The sequence below is a fragment of the Nicotiana attenuata genome, unplaced genomic scaffold, assembly GCF_001879085.1.
Source record: "Nicotiana attenuata strain UT unplaced genomic scaffold, NIATTr2, whole genome shotgun sequence".
NCBI classification, from domain to species: domain Eukaryota; kingdom Viridiplantae; phylum Streptophyta; class Magnoliopsida; order Solanales; family Solanaceae; genus Nicotiana; species Nicotiana attenuata.
In genome coordinates this window covers 277363-293334 of record NW_017670820.1, presented here as the reverse complement: position 1 = coordinate 293334, position 15972 = coordinate 277363, and the positions used below count along the sequence as shown (strand labels likewise).

Genomic DNA, 15972 nt, shown 5'->3' with positions numbered 1-15972 from the left:
AGCATTCTGGCAGTTTTCAATCCTCTAGATGAACTTCCTTTCTAGCTCCACTAAGCCCCGCTCCAAATACCCCAGTCGCTTGTTGGCGCTGACAGCCATATCTTTCCATTCTTCAATCAGCTTTTGATGGGCTTCTTGAATTTCCTGGTGCTCACTTTCGCATTCCCGAATCCTCTTGCGCAATTGGTTGTACTTAACCTGTACTTCAGCCTTCTCGTCGATGATCCTGTGACCTCGAATAAGCCCGGGTTGTCCTAACCCACTATGATCGTCCTCCAACCAGCTTGGATAGTATGGAGTATAACCAGCGTGGTACCTGTCTGGTTCTATGGAATCCTTTCCCAGGATGATTTTGCAGTGCCACATATGCTAAGCTTGACACTTGTATGGACTATCAAAAGTCGGCCCTGAAGCGACTCATTTCGTCGACCCTTGGTATAACCCGCCTTCTTCCTGCCTGCCTCATGACTCGGAGAGGGACATAAGGATAAGTTCCTCTCAGACCGATGAGTATAAGAAACGGTGCATCCCGAGATCGGACGATGAACTCTTCAGTAGGGAACCATTCGAACATCCATTGCACTTGGTCCTCTTTCATATTTTCAAACAACTCTACCCACCCTTTAGCATCTTCTGGTTGGGAAAACATGTTAGGCATATAGTTCATTCGCCTTGGCTGATGGAAGGCAATATGATCATCCCAGTCTCTGCGCAGAATCTCTTGCCAATATTCACCCTTTTGGAGGTGCTCCATGAGCCAGAGTTGGAGCAGTAAGTTACAACCCTCAAAGTGTTTGGCCCCTCGTTGACAATTTTTCAGGGCTCGGTATATCTCCGCAACGACCATAGGTACTATGCTAAAAGGCTGTCCGCCAATTCCTTCCGTTAAAGTCTTGGTGACCATGGCCAATCTGGTATGGATCCTAGCCTTCTTCATAGGAAACACTATCATCCCCAAAAAGCAGAACATAAAGACGAAGACTCTTCTGTGGATGTGCCCCAATGATGTGAGGGTGAATTCATCTGGGTAAGTGCGGTAAGACTTGCTATGGCCGTATCTCTCGTACAGATAGTCGAAAGGAATGTAGGAATCTTTCAAGCAGGTCAAGTCTGTGTTCTTCTTTAGTCCCATCATTTTGAGAAAACCCCTACCCTTGCGATTTTCTGGCATAAGCAAACCCGGAGTCTCCCACGGAATACCAGCTAGTCCTCATATTTCCTCCAGCAAAGGTGTCATTTCAAGGTCCCCGAAGCGGAACACAGATCTGTTACCATCCTAGAATAGAGTTGCAGCCTCTATGATTTTGTTGTCGGGTTCGATTTCCAGAAGAGAAGGCAAATTTCCCAAGTATTTGCGGACGAGGGTCTGATCACTAGAGTGAAGGTCTCCCCACCAGCTTAGCAGCCTTGGGTGGATGTTGGTTACCATGCCGAATCTGGGGACTTCGTGCGTCATTTTCTGCAAAACAAAGTGTTAGACCCTTACCCCCGCCGGACTTGACTATTTAAATATTAGTTCTTCAAATAAATGCACAGACGTGGTAATGTCCATTTGGGTTCCAAGGAAACCCAGTGGACTTTGGACAAGGCTATCTTAAAGAGTCATTATGCGGACAGCATAACTGACTCAGCTAGGTTTGACAGTGATGCATGCACAATTGAACAGAGTAAGGTTTATATGGGGTGTTAGATCGATACCCTAGAGCGGACAACTCAAGAGGGAAAGGCACGGAACTGTCGACTGCACCGCTGATCGAATGGTTTTACCGCAAATACGCCTTTACCAAATTTAGGGGGTGATAATATCGGAAGGGCGCAACTACTCATTATAAGCATTGCTATGGTATTTTGTTTGGCACGAGTGGAATATGATGTTGAATATGCAATTACAAGAATGAAACAAGTTGTCACATATTTGCACGTTCATAAAGTAATGATTACAATAATTGCTCATAATTACAACAGTATTGAAGGAAAGCAGTAAAAGAAAGCATTAAAGAAAAGAAAACAAAGAGCCAAGTCAGTTTTGTAGTAGAAAAGAGATAAAGACATTAAATAAAGGCAATAAAGAGCAATAAAGTCACGCATGAAATGGTAAAAGCCTAAAGAAAATCCCCAGCAGAGTCGCCATGCTGTCGATGCCCCCTTTTTCTAAAAGCAAAATCGGGTTTATGACATTTGGGCAGACAACTCTTTCCCTTTTGGGAATTAGGTTTGCAATTTAGAAAAGTCGCCACCTAATGATTAAGTGCATTAGGACACTAAGAAATTCAAAAGAGAAGAAGAACCAGAGAATGGGTAAGGGCTTGAAATTATCTCGGGGGGAAGGTGTTAGGCACCCCCCAAGATCCACTAGTGTGGTTCCCGGCCATGCTACAATTGTGACTTTGAATGGAAACAACAAGACAACTTTCACATAATGATTGCAACAAGGAAAGTATAAAAATTAAAAAGCGTGTTGAAGTTTAGAAATAGGCAATTTCATAATTGTTTAAAGGATGTATAAGTGCAGAAAGGGGGGTCAAATAATTGGTACAAATAATCAAACAAAGGAGTAAAAGAGGCGGAGGTTCGGAGAAAAAAACAGTGCTGGAAGTTAAATATCTAAAAGAGACTTTTAAAGGATTGAAATAAAAGAAGGAGTTTTAAGAACAGAAAATTTATAGCTTTTATAAAAATTCTGAAAAAAAAAAAAGAAAATCAACAAGTAAAGAGGGAAGGGGGGGTCCTGGGTTTATAAATAACATGGATCACCCCATGCAACACCCGGTAACCATTTACACACGTGGTGTTATCTCGTGGTCATCATATCCATGTCTACCCTTACCCACCCCGTTAAGGTATTAAATCGCTGAATGGTCTCGTTACTTATTGCATGCTATTACCCGCCCCAATCCTATTAGTCCCGGAGGCAGTTGGGACTACTAATCCTAAAGGGAAGGGAGATTGGCTTTTCAGAGTTTTAAAAGGACAAAAAACCTAGTGCGACAAACAAAAACACATAAAGCAGTAAAAGGGGAAGCACATAGCAGTTAAAGGCTCAAATAGACCTCCTCATTCAAAGCAACAAATTATTTGGCATGACTTACAGGTACTTATTAGGTCTGAATTAAATTTAAAGCGTTAGGACAGGCTGATTTATCACATATTTCTCAGATGAGGAATCCGAATAAGCCTTGTCTGGTTGTAGTTTATCAAAACTGACACAGTTAATTAATCAACTAATGGTTTGCCTAGGTGAGACTTATAGACATGATATCTAACAGAGCGTACTGATTTTTAAAGAAAAGATTACTGGTTTTATAAACAAAAGATCTGCAGACTTTAAACGACCTTGTGGCTGATTTTAGACTCATGGATGAAATAGACGAAGCTGATTCACTTGATTACTCCTATAGACATGATTTCTAAGCGTTATTGGTATTAAACGATTACATAAATGCAAGAGTCCTATAGGCATGGTATCTAGAATGAAGTTGATTATTATTAGACCTATGATGGTTTGCCTAGTGACATGTATATGCAGAAGTGCAGAAAACCTATGATCATGATTTCTATATGCGGAAATGCAGAAACTTAGAGACAGGATTTCTATATGCAGAAATGCAAAAAAAACTTATAGGCAGAATTTCTAAGATGAGAATGCAGAAGTGCAGAAATTTATAAGTAACCTTATGAACAAGTTATCTACATGAATGCAGGAATTTATAAGTAACCTATAAGTATGCTGTCTATATGAACGCAGGAATCAGAAAATCCTATAGGCAAGTTATCTACCCTTTGCATGCATTCATTCCCATCCCTTTCCACTAGCCATCCCCAATAGTTATTACAAATTATTACAGACCCGAGTGAATCAAGAAAAGTAAAAAAAATTACATCAGAAACTCAAGCTACAACCAAACAGCCTAATTCAGACTCAAAGTCCAACAATATGAGATAAACCAACTTCCAGGATCAGATTTCCAAAAGCCTTTCTCATGTTTGGGATGTATCAAAGTTCCCAAGAGTCTCAAAGGGGCTCCGGGCAATGCTTACACCCCAAATGCATTGCAGAATTAGATCATGGTGCAGTGTGGAAAGGCCAGCCCTCAAATGTCCAAGTTCAGAGGGAACTCAAGGTCCCAAAGCAGGGCTCATAGGAGGGGGGCAGAACTTAAGAGTCTAAGAGTAAGTGTAAGTGCATAGAGGGGAATTAGGGAAAGCCATGGCAGGCTGGTGGTCATGCCCAGCAATTAAGAGTGCTGGCACACCCCTGACCAGCCTGTTAGCCAAATATGAGGAGTTAGGATCCATTGAGGACCAGGTTCTGACCTGGGCAGTAATTTGGATACTGCCAGGCCAAGAACCTTAACTCAAACACATAAAGGGAATAGGGGGTAGGGATTCACAATAGAAACAGGTGCAAGGAAAGAACATACATAGTTTAATCACTGAACATGAACAGCAAAGTAAACAAGAGTGCTGAAACTATAAAGTAAACACATAGGGGGTGAGGCAGAAAATTGAATCAGAACATACCAGTCTCAGGGAAAACAAGTAAAAGCAGTAATCTCGAAAAGGCCAAGTTGCAAGCAAAGTAGTTCCCAAAGATTTCAAGCAAAGCAGAGTGTTGAAAGAGTATTGAATTCAAAGCAGTATTGCAAGTGTGTAAGTATTGAATTGGAAGTTAAGGATTGGTAGTGTGTCCGTCCTCTTAAAAGTGCAGAAGGGCAGTCCCTTTTATAGTGCAGAAAACAAGTAAGAGAGGCAAGGAAATAACATTGAAATCAATCTCCCTTTGGTTAAGGGATTCTGATTTCAACGGGTAAAAGCCAGTTAAGGAAAGGAGTTTTAATTAAAACCTTTTCAAAGTAGCATAAGAAGGGTAAATACATAGGAGTTATTTAAGGAAAACAATCAATGGTACACGGTTTGTGCTAAATATGGCAAGGGAATCAATCAAACAGCCAGTGAAACCAAAATTACAAGTTCAATTAGAATGAACCAAGTCAGGAAAGGTAAAGGAAGTTCAATCAAAGAAAATCAGTGACAATCTGTCAGCCTTATTAAAAGGATTTCAGAATCAATCAATTAGTTGGTAAACCTTTTGAAAGAGGAGTTTCTCATATATAAAGCACACAAATAAGTGAATCAAGAAGGGATTGTCAAGTTATTTGGAAGAGAAGTTAATCAAAGAGAGGTCCAGAATCATAAGCAAAAGTGGTATAAGTCTAGTTTGCAGACTCAAAACGAGTCTGGGAGTCCAGGGTCCCAAAATAGAACCCTAACTCGCACACAAATCAAAATTGCCAAGAAACCCCCAAATCCTAGGGTTTTCGAATTGAATCAGACATAGAGGTGAGAAAGCAAGCCACTTGAGAGAGGCTCAGAAGTCTTTTCCAAAGACTTATGAGAAACAAACATACATGATAGAAAGAAAACTAATTCAAGGTCATGAGAACATGTTTGAGAAAACCCGGAATTTACACAGGTTCAGAAGAAAGAGATGATACGAGCTTAAACAAAAGTAGATGAAATATGCTTAGTAAGAACACAAACAGAGTTCAGTAAAGTAAACAAAAATCAAAGAACTCGACCGTAAACACATATAGCAAAGAATAAGGAAAACAACACGGATTAACATGTGAGCACAGGAATAACATGTAGAGTAAAAAAAAAGAAAATAGAAGAACAGTACATGCGTAGTAAAAGAAGTCAGACAAACACACATAAGGAAAGAACAACAGAGTCAGAAAGATGCTTTTGAAAACCTTTCAGAAACCCTAAATCGAAAGAAAAAATGATTTTGAAAAAGGAAATTTGGGGAAAATCTTTTAAACGTTCAATAGAACATAGACATGTTCCAGATCTAAGAAAATAAGCAAGTAAAGAACCTCGGACAGCTTAGGGTTGCAGAGAAAAACCCTAGGAATGAGAAAGGTCTTGAGGAAAGTCAGATCCTGAGTCGAAAAGACTCATATTGCTCGAATATGCCGGAGTAATGGCCGGTGAAGCCATAGATCTACAGATCTGAGAAGGTCTTGGAGAGAACCATCGAAGTCAGGTTTCACAGCCTTGAATAGCTTAGGTCTAATGGTGAGGAAGGGTGAGTACAGACCATCCGTGGCCTGAGACGCCATGGATTCCGGTGGAAACCCGGTGAAATAAGGTGGGAGACGATTAGGGTTCCAGGAAGGTTCGAGAGGATTTGAGAGACGACGGGGTTCAAAGGCGGCGTTTCAGACGAAATGAATTAGGTTATGGGGGTTTGGAGATTAAAAAAGGAAAGGGGAATTTATGGCCGTTGATCAAAAACGATCAACGGCCTGGATCAAAGGGGAACCGGGTGGGTTTTTTAATCGAGTCAGGGGTCGGGTAATTTAGGGATTGGGCTGGTTTAATTTGGGGCGGAATTGGGTCAAACTAAGGGCCAAAATTGAAAGGAAATGGGGGCTGTAATTGAAATAGAAATGGGCTAAATATTAAATAACCAATTTTCCCCTTTTATTTTATAAAAATAGTGAAAAATGATCTTAAAAGCAAATTAAAAGTACTGAGCCAATTAATAATACATAGCTATTAATTTAAAAATAATGGAGCTAATTTTACAATTATAAAATACTATTAATCGTAAAATAGGCTATAATTGCAATTATATGCAATTTAGCTTTAAAAATACCAAATAAATTTGTAAAAATATACAAAAATTATCTTAATTATATTTTGGTGTAAATATGAGAATAAAATAAGTTATTCACAAAAAGGATAGTTTTGGGGAATAATTAGTGATTTTTGTACTGCTAAAATGGATAATAAATTGATTTTAAAATCTAAAAAAATTAGGAAAAAATACCAAATCTCTTGGGCATGCTTATATATGTATGTACATGCTATTTTGAAAGTATTTTGTATATAAAAATATCTAGGAAAAAATTGGGTATCAACAAGGACTATACCTTCATGTATCATGAAATGGCACTTTTCCCAGTTTAGTACCAAGTTCGTCTCTTCACACCTAGCAAGCACTTTATCAAGATTCATTAAGCAATTATCAAAAGAACATCCAAACACAGAAAAATCATCCATGAACACTTCCACAAATCTTTTAACCATGTCAGTAAAAATAGCCATCATGCACCTTTGAAAAGTCGCAGGTGCATTACAGAGACCAAAGGGCATTCTCTTGAACGCATAGCGTTCCATAGGGATACGTAAATGTGGTTTTCTCTTGGTCCTCTGGGTCTATAGAAATTTTATTATACCCCGAATAACCATTTAAGAAACAGTAGTATTCCTGGCCAGCTAATTGATCAAGCATTTGGTCAATAAAGGGGAGGGGAAAGTGGTCCTTGCGGGTGGCATTGTTCAACTTTCTATAGTCTATGCAAATTCTCCACCTAGTGACAGTTTTTGTGGGAATCAAGTCATTATTTTCATTAACCACTACAGTCATCCCCCTTTTCTTAGGCATACATTGGACGGGGCTTACCCATTTGCTATCAGAGATTGGAAATACAGTACTTGCATCAAGCCACTTAATCACTTCTTTTCTTACCACCTCTTTCATGATTGGATTTAGTCAGCGTTGTTGCTCTAAACTTGGCTTGTGTCCGTCCTCCATGAGGATTTTATGCATGCAGAAAGCTGGACTAACGCCTCTAATGTCAGGAACATCGTCCCCCAATTGCTCACTTGTGCTCACGTAGCACTCTCAAACAGCTTTCTTCCTGCAATTAGAGAAGTCAAAAGAAAAAATAACAGGTAAAGTCTCAAGAACTGCCCAAATAAGCATATTTGAAGGTGGGGGCAGGGGTTTGAGCTCCAATTTAGGAGCTTCTCAATTGACGGCTTTGGAAGAGGCCCACTTGGCCTATTTAGGGGCTCAAAGGGGTGTATCCCCTACATGTAAGCAGATGATGCATCTAGGATATGCACCATCTCCTCAACCTCATCATCAATCACCAAGCTATCGAACAACATAAGTGCTTTTTCTAGAGAATCGTCTAGATATACACTCGTGTCAAGAATTTTCTCATCCACCTCCACAATAGATATCATCGAGAGCTCCTCATAGTGGCGGGGAAGTTGGATTGCTTTTAGACATTAAAGACTGCTTCCTCGTCATCCACCCTCAAAATCATTTTTCCCTCTCTCACTTTAATAATTGCATCACTAGTAGCCAAGAGAGGTCATCCCAATATGATTGGAACCAGTTTATCAGCCTCATAATCTAGGATAATCAAGTGCACAGGGAAGATGAATTTCCCAATTTGCAGCAACACATCTTCAATCACCCCCTCAGGGTGTGCTATGGACCTGTCAGCTAGTTGCAACATCACAGTAGTTGGTCTTGGATCTCCCAAGCCCAATTGCTTGAACAAGGAAAAGGGCATCAGATTTATGCTTGCCCCCCAAATCATAAAGTGCACGACCCACATCAATATTACCAATTCGCACATCGATAGTGAAGCTGCCAGGATCCTTGAGCTTTTGAGGAAGCTTGTTTTGGACCCTTGATGTGCACTCCTCAGTAAGTGCAACTGTCTCGAATTCAATCAATCTCCCCTTGTGAGCCACTATATCTTATATGTACTTAGCATACTTTGGAATTTCACGAAGTACATCCACCAATGGAATATTCAGTTGAACCTGGCTCAACATAGAGAGAAATTTGCTGAACATGCGATCATCATTCTTTTTCTGCAATCTCTGGGGGAAAGGTGGTGGTGGCCTTGCAGTCTCCGCCGGTTCTGAACTTGCTTCATCTTTCTTGGACTCGTGTGTTGCTTTAGGAATCAATTCTCCCTTGGGTATAGGCTTGTCATTTCTCTTCTTTGGCACTTCCTCTAGTTCCCTCCCGTTTCTGAGTGTAACTGCATTAACTTGAGTGTTCTTCTTTGTATCGCTGGGGAGAGCGCCTGCAGGTCTAGTATTTTGATTTGTTGCTAACTGCCCCATTTGCCTCTCAAGATTTCTAAAATCAGTCCTGAGCTGTTGATTGTCAAGCAGCAACGTTTTCAACAAATCATTCGTAGTCTCTTCTACCTGTTGAGGTGGCTTTTGAGGTTGATTGAAATTTTCTTGGGGTCCATAATGATTCTGATTCGGCTGATTTCCACCCCATGAGAAGTTGGGATGAATCTTCCAATTTGGGTTGTAAGTGTTCCCATATTGTGCCTGCTGATTCATTGGACCTCTGCTCTGTTGCCCCACATAGTATATAGATTCGAGATTCGTGGGGCACATGTCACTCATATGACTGTCACCACATAGTTCGCAGCAAAGACATTTGTTGTACATGTTGCATCTGTTGCGTTTGTTGCACTGTCATTCTATTCATCTGATTTGCCAATTTTGCTATATCGGCTCTCATGGCTGAGAAGTCATCAAGCTCAATCAACCCGGCTGCTTTCTATTTAATTGCCCTTCGTGAATCCCCATCCCCTATCTAATTATTATCATTAGCAGTGAAGTTATTTAGCAAGAGTCGGATTTCACTATACGGTCACGCCATGCAACTACCCCCACAAGCTGAATCAAGATTCATCTTTGATGCATCATCTAGCCCATCAACAAAAGTGTGACCCAATACCTCATCAGTCTGACAATGATGTGTGCAGTCTCTGAGTAGCTTCTTGTATCTTTCCCAAGCTTGATGAAGTGTCTCGTCATCCCGTTGTTCGAACCTAAGAATTCTTCTTAGTGGGGAAAAACTTGATTAAGAATTTCCTTGCTAGATCATCCCAAGTGTGAATTGAGTTTCACGGGCTCCTTTTGCAACCATTCCTTAGCTTTCCCCAGCAGTGAAAAGGGAAATAGTGTCAGCCCGACATAGTCCTTGGAAACATTCGGATAATTGTAAGTATCCGTAATTTCTAGGAAATTCTGAATGTGCCTCTGCGGGTCTTCATGAGATAGACCCACATATTGCCCTGTGGACCGAATCAGTTGTACCATGTACTATTTGAGTTCACAATGCCCTGTGATCTCAGTCTTCACAATAACTTGAGTCACATTAGCTAGGTTGGTCCTTGCGGCTTCAATCACCGCACGCTCTTCATTACCTGCCATCTCTATTGGCTGTGGTTGAACTACGATGTCCTACTCTCCTTTTATTCTAGTTCTAGCTTCGACTTCCCACCTCACTCTGTGAAGTTTTAGTTCAATTTCAGGATCAAGAGGAAGGATATTGTGTGCGCTTCTACTCCTTCGCATTCAAGAGAAGAGCCTATGTTAACACAAACAAGGTAAACTGAAAATTAAAACTTGAATAAGTAACTAATAAAAGCTCAATTCAGTGAAGTAGCTAATTTCTAAGTCCTCGGCAACGGCGCCAAAAACTTGTTGCGACCAAAAACACTCACGCAAGTATACACGATCGTCAAGTAATAAAGTAGTGAGTAGAGTATCGTTCCCACGAAGACTTATGACTAACTTTTGACTGATTCAAACTCAATTAACTTATCCATTCAAGAGATTTCTCACAAAATATAGAAGTGACTAATTTACTAACTAAAATTATCAAGCAATGAATTAACTAGAAATCAACCAAAACAAATAGCAATTTCGAATAACAATCAGTAGGAGAGAATATTCCAGGGTCACGGGTTAGCTAACAATCGTGTTGCGTTCTTGGCTTAAAATAACTAATTGATTTATCTGGATTGTTGATTGACATGGTTGATATTACTCATAAGAATCTGTCGAGTCCTTACTCTCTTACTCGCCTATTCAAGTTAACTTAATGCCTATATGTCTATGGAATTAAGATTAACAAGAATGCATTTACAATTCCTGCATTTCAACCAAGCAAGGCAATTAGGTATATGTCTATCCTAATTGCGAATCTGTTCTCCGATGCCCGGGTTCAAGAACTTGCTCTGTTTAATCCTATATGTAATCTAGAGTTCCCACTTTCGAGTTCAACTCTAGATTCATAGATAGTATTTCACTGTTAGCTACTCAGCAAAATAATTAAAAATAGAGTTAAATAAACAACCCAATATGATAAAATCAACTTCGTCAAATTAAACTTTAAACATCAACATTCATGTATCACCCATGACCCTAGAATAATAGGGTTCTTAGCCACTCATGTTCATACAATCATCAACAATGAAGTTTTCAAACATAAAATCAATGAGTACTAGAAAAGAGATGGAAGAATTGCTCAAATCCGTGCTCCCAAGTGTTTTTGCTCCTTGGTTTTCTCTCCAAAATCACGTTCTACCCCCCCCCCCCCCCCCAATAGGTTTAGGTTGGCTTTTATATCAGTTGGGGGCGTCCTGGGGTTAAAATAACCGGGTCCTAGTCGAAACAGGACTACTTCACGTTCCGAGCGTCCAGGGCAGCGTGAGGCGCTGGGCCTGGCGCTCAAAAATTTTGGGTTCTGTAAATTGCATCACAGCCAGCGTCCCCACGCTGGCTGTGGCCCTCAAAATTCACTTTTTGCTTTTTCTTCCAAATTTCGCTCCAATTCGCGCTACTTCGTCATCCGAATAATACCACAAATGAGCACAAAACATCTCAAATCATCGACACATGAGCAAAATGCGAGACGATATATATCAAAGTATACATACTTTAAGCCGATTATCAACATGACACGTCTTAGTAACGAGGTACCAAATACTCATTAGAATCCTAGGAGTAAGTTCTGCCACTTCGGTAACTGGTAACTTGAAATATGCCCCCACAAATTAACTTAAAATTAAAAATTTCAAATCGATTAAAAATATTCAAAGTCTAACAAATTGTTAGACAAGTGTCTCTTTATCTTTTACTATCTCCTCCATCTTTTTTTTTTTTTTAATAACTACCTCTTTTGAATTCATATTACCAGCCAAACTTCCAGAGTTTCTCACTTTCATCATTTCCTTATTTATACTTTCTTCACTAAAAAGGTAAACTTTCTTTTAATTATTCTCTCAGATCTTATTCATCTGGCAAAAGATTTTTTCTTAAAAGCATTATAAGAATATAATCTAGGCCTCCTTTTCACTTTGACACTCCTAACAAAATCTTTGGATTCGCTTACCTTAAATAGCTCTACATAGTACTTTCTCAGAAAGAAAAAAAATTCCCTACACGGTTACATTACTGTGTGTGTGTACATGTATAGTAATATATAATAAGGTTTAATTATTTCGAGGTTTAATTGCCAGGGTGCATTGTATTTACAAATATTAGGTGATACTTTGTCTATCACTTTCCTTCATCGTAATTAATACTACTTAATACTTATGATTTGCAACCAGTTCTTAATCTTATAGGTGATATCTTGTTAAACTAGGGTTTTCCCCTTGATTGTTCATTTGCTTTATGCTAATCTTGTTTCCGTTTGAATAGCTTTCGTCTATTTTGCCTTAGGCTTTGATTGAAGACTGAGGGAGAACAAATCTAGTAAACAGAAAGTTGGTGAGTATTTTTCTTCTTTTCTTTAGATGAATATTTTTGTTACTCTTTTTTCTTGTAATTATTTTTCATTCTTTCTAGGCAAGTTGCAGGTTTTTTCTTTTATATTTTGAATAAATTATGTCCAAAAGACAATATGGAGAAATTTTGATTCTTACTATTCTTTATTTTATTTTTTTCTATGCACATCATTATAGTTTGTTAATGATTTTTCACTTAAGCTTTTCTTCATTAACTCTTGCTTGTTTAGATTAGATAACTAATTATGTCGATTTTTCAAATCATGTATCCAATAATACAGGCATAGCTACTGTAAATTACTTTATTAAGTTTACAAGTTTATAAGGGTAACTTTTTCATCTTTTGGTTAAGTAATTTCTTTCATGCATTTTTAAGTCCCTCCACCCACCCACCCCCCCCCCCAACCCAACCCCCATATGAACTACGTAGTTATTTATTTATTTTTATCTAATAACTAGTCAATATAGCACGCTTGTACAAAACTTAATGTTTCTTGAAGTTTTTTTCTGTGGGGTGTAGTGAAAGCTTTCTTCAATGTATCCTGACATGATTCGTCCGCGGAAATGCAAGGTATATGTTTTATTGTTTCGGAGTGCTGTAATCAATCTTTATACACCTAGTTTGCACTAGGGGTTTTCTTTCATAAATATCAAATTTTAGCTAAATGAATGAAGCTTGTTTAGAACATATAGTAAATAATTTAAACTGGGAATAATCTTTTTTTCCCGGATCAGAAACTCATTGTATAATTATTAAAGAGAAAACAGTTTGTATTGTTGAAAGCAGATGCACATAAAAAATAAAATAAAATAAAATTGTGGCAAAATATTGTTGAAACTGGAAATATTGCAATTAGTACTGTTCAATTTAATTGTACTTTATATATATATATATATATATATATATATATGTTGCTGTATGCTATGCCTGTTTGATGCCATAAATTGTGTTATGGATGATACTATTAATTTGTCCCTTTCCTTTATAGCCAACCATATTCACAATAACAGGGTTTAAAACATATACACTGTTACGTATTACACTGATAGTATAATTTTTGTAACCCATTTTAGTAGATTATCTAAAAAGAGGGAAAAAGGAAGGGGGAAAAAAACATTGACAGCATAATTTAATTAACCTGTTTTATTAGATAATTTACTGTATCTTAATTATCACTTATAGACAATTGCATAATTAGATGTTGTAATAGTATCGCACAAAACTAAATTCATTTTGAATCAGCGTTATTGGCCTACAAACCTTTTCGGTCATATTCATTGTTTACTTTTTTTTAACCACATATATAGATTATACATTAATTATACATATTTATACACATATAATACATAAATTATATATATATATATTATACTTCTACCGGTTATTTTTGATTTAAGTGGTTGGATGGCCGACTATTTGGTTAATTCTTCTTTCTTTTCTCGTCTAGTGACAAACTTTTTTTGAGCTAGTACATTTATTTGAAAGAACATTATTGTCATCTAACAATGTTTCTCTTGTGTGGAATGACAGCCTTGTCCACCAGCACCTCCGCCACCGCCACCAGCACCACCTCCATCACCTAAAAAAGAGGTACCACCGCCACCATCGCCGCCATCACTCAGGGAAAACGCTGCACAACCATGTCAACAGGATTGTTGTTCTCATTATGGACATCTACCATTTTTGCCATTAGCACCACCACCATTGTGGCCACGTCATTTGCCGCCACAGCTATCACCGCCGCCGCGTGTTAGAAGCTATTGGAATGATGACTTGGACCAGTTATCGAGAGTGAGAAGGGTTGAGAGCCTTGAGATGGGCTATAGGTTGAATTTTCGTGACCCTTTCGATGACTTGTATGAAGACCATACTCTACGACGTCACACGGCTTTGCATTCACATTCAACCCCTCCACGTGCTCTACCACCACCACCACTAGCGGGACACCACCACCATGGACCACCGCTAGTGGGACGCCAGCACCATGGACCACTGCCGCTAGTGGAACACCACCACCACAGACCGCCACCGAGGCTAACCGGGCACCACCGTGATCACACCCCACTGCTGCTGGGCCACCACCATGGACCACCAACATCCTATTATTCTCCTCCGGTTGATTATGAATACCAATACGGCTACTACGGCTGTGACAATCCAAATGGTTGCACAACTATGTGACGTCCTGAAGTAACATTAGTTCAATTTTTTTCTTTTTATTCTCTAAGTATGTTTCTAGTATTAACTCTGGTGTCCTAGTAATTTGACTTGATGTATGATTAATTTTAACTTTCGTTGGTGAAACAAAAAATTATTTAGACATTATTTACACTTTTATAATGCGATGGACACTCAAACACAATAATTTAGATGTGTGCGTACCTGCACGTACGGTGCAGCAATAAGAACGATTTATTTCTCTTTATATAGAAGGTTTCTCAATATTCGTGGTTAAGAGTTATTTATATATTTATAATAACTTTTAATAAATCTAATCAACATAACAATGAATCAATTTTTATATATGATTTCAAAAGTTATACTGCATGTTTTATAAAAAGAATTGCCATAACATAACTGAGCAAACCTTCTAATGCTTCTTTCTATTCTGTCATGCAGGTCATACATTCAAACAAGAAAAATAGTTAGCTTCACTTCTAAAAATTTGTTCACAAAACATTCTTTATAAATCTGTTTACCTCGAAAATACGAGTAACAATTAAATTTGATTTGTGGTTTTAAAAATATGTGATTAAATTCAATACCAATTAATATTCAAGAAATATGAAGTAGAAATGAAAGAAATAAGCGAGTCAAACCAATGTTACTCAGCAGTGGTAACCTCGAGCTTAGTGACCTCGAGGTGGACTAAGAGCAATAAAGTAAGAACAATAAATATAAAGGACAATTCTGATGGATAGTAAGAGAGAAAAGTAGGATAATATATTCTTGCCAATGATGAGATGATGTTACAAATGATTGGGGTCCCCTTTATATAATAGGGGAACCCTAAATAAGGTATATTTCTATTTACAGTAAGGAATATTCTTGGTACAGCTGTCTAACCTCCTAGTGCGGAATCGTACAATCCTATTCCGGGATTTGCACCATGATCTTGAGGACGTGGCATGAATATAGCTCATTCTATTTCAAATCCATAACGGCACAATTTCGGGGTCGAGCACACTTGACTTCGGTATTCCTCGCACTCCTATCTTCGGGCATTGCATCCCATCCTTGAGCTCGAGTGCAGTCTGTCGACCTCGAACTCGAGCTTACTTGAACTCGGACCTAAGGCGATCCCTCGAGCCTGGGAAATCGGGCGTGCCTGATTTCAACCGTATACAAAATCAAACTTACAAATTGAAACATTTGCCAAAAATATAATAGCATCTAACTTTTATGTTTTGATTATGAAATATAAATGAAGCATCTAAAGAATCTAGATAAATTGCTTGGGAGGTGACTTGGCGGCCGTCTAATCCTCAACTAAAAATAACAATACAAAATAAAAGGATAGTGTATGGGGTCAAATTCTGCCCACTATGGTAAGCA

At 38.5% G+C, this 15972-nt stretch overlaps 1 protein-coding gene across 1 annotated transcript; it reads left to right on the top strand.

Annotated features, from left to right (window-relative positions):
- Positions 1 to 12951: 12951 nt before the first annotated feature.
- Positions 12952 to 14598, top strand: LOC109243641 (WAS/WASL-interacting protein family member 3-like). Its single transcript, XM_019410601.1, has 2 exons — positions 12952 to 12987; positions 13948 to 14598. The coding sequence occupies exons 1-2, from the start codon at positions 12952 to 12954 to the stop codon at positions 14596 to 14598; spliced, it is 687 nt and encodes a 228-aa protein (XP_019266146.1).
- The last annotated feature ends 1374 nt before the right edge of the window (positions 14599 to 15972 follow it).

What these genes read in the sequence shown, in the direction of transcription:
- LOC109243641 (XM_019410601.1), top strand. Translation starts at nt 12,952, where the DNA reads ATGTATCCTGACATGATTCGTCCGCGGAAATGCAAG. An exon ending in TTCGTCCGCGGAAATGCAAG is followed by an intron (nt 12,988 to 13,947) that starts GTATATGTTTTA and finishes GTGGAATGACAG; the next exon opens with CCTTGTCCACCAGCACCTCC.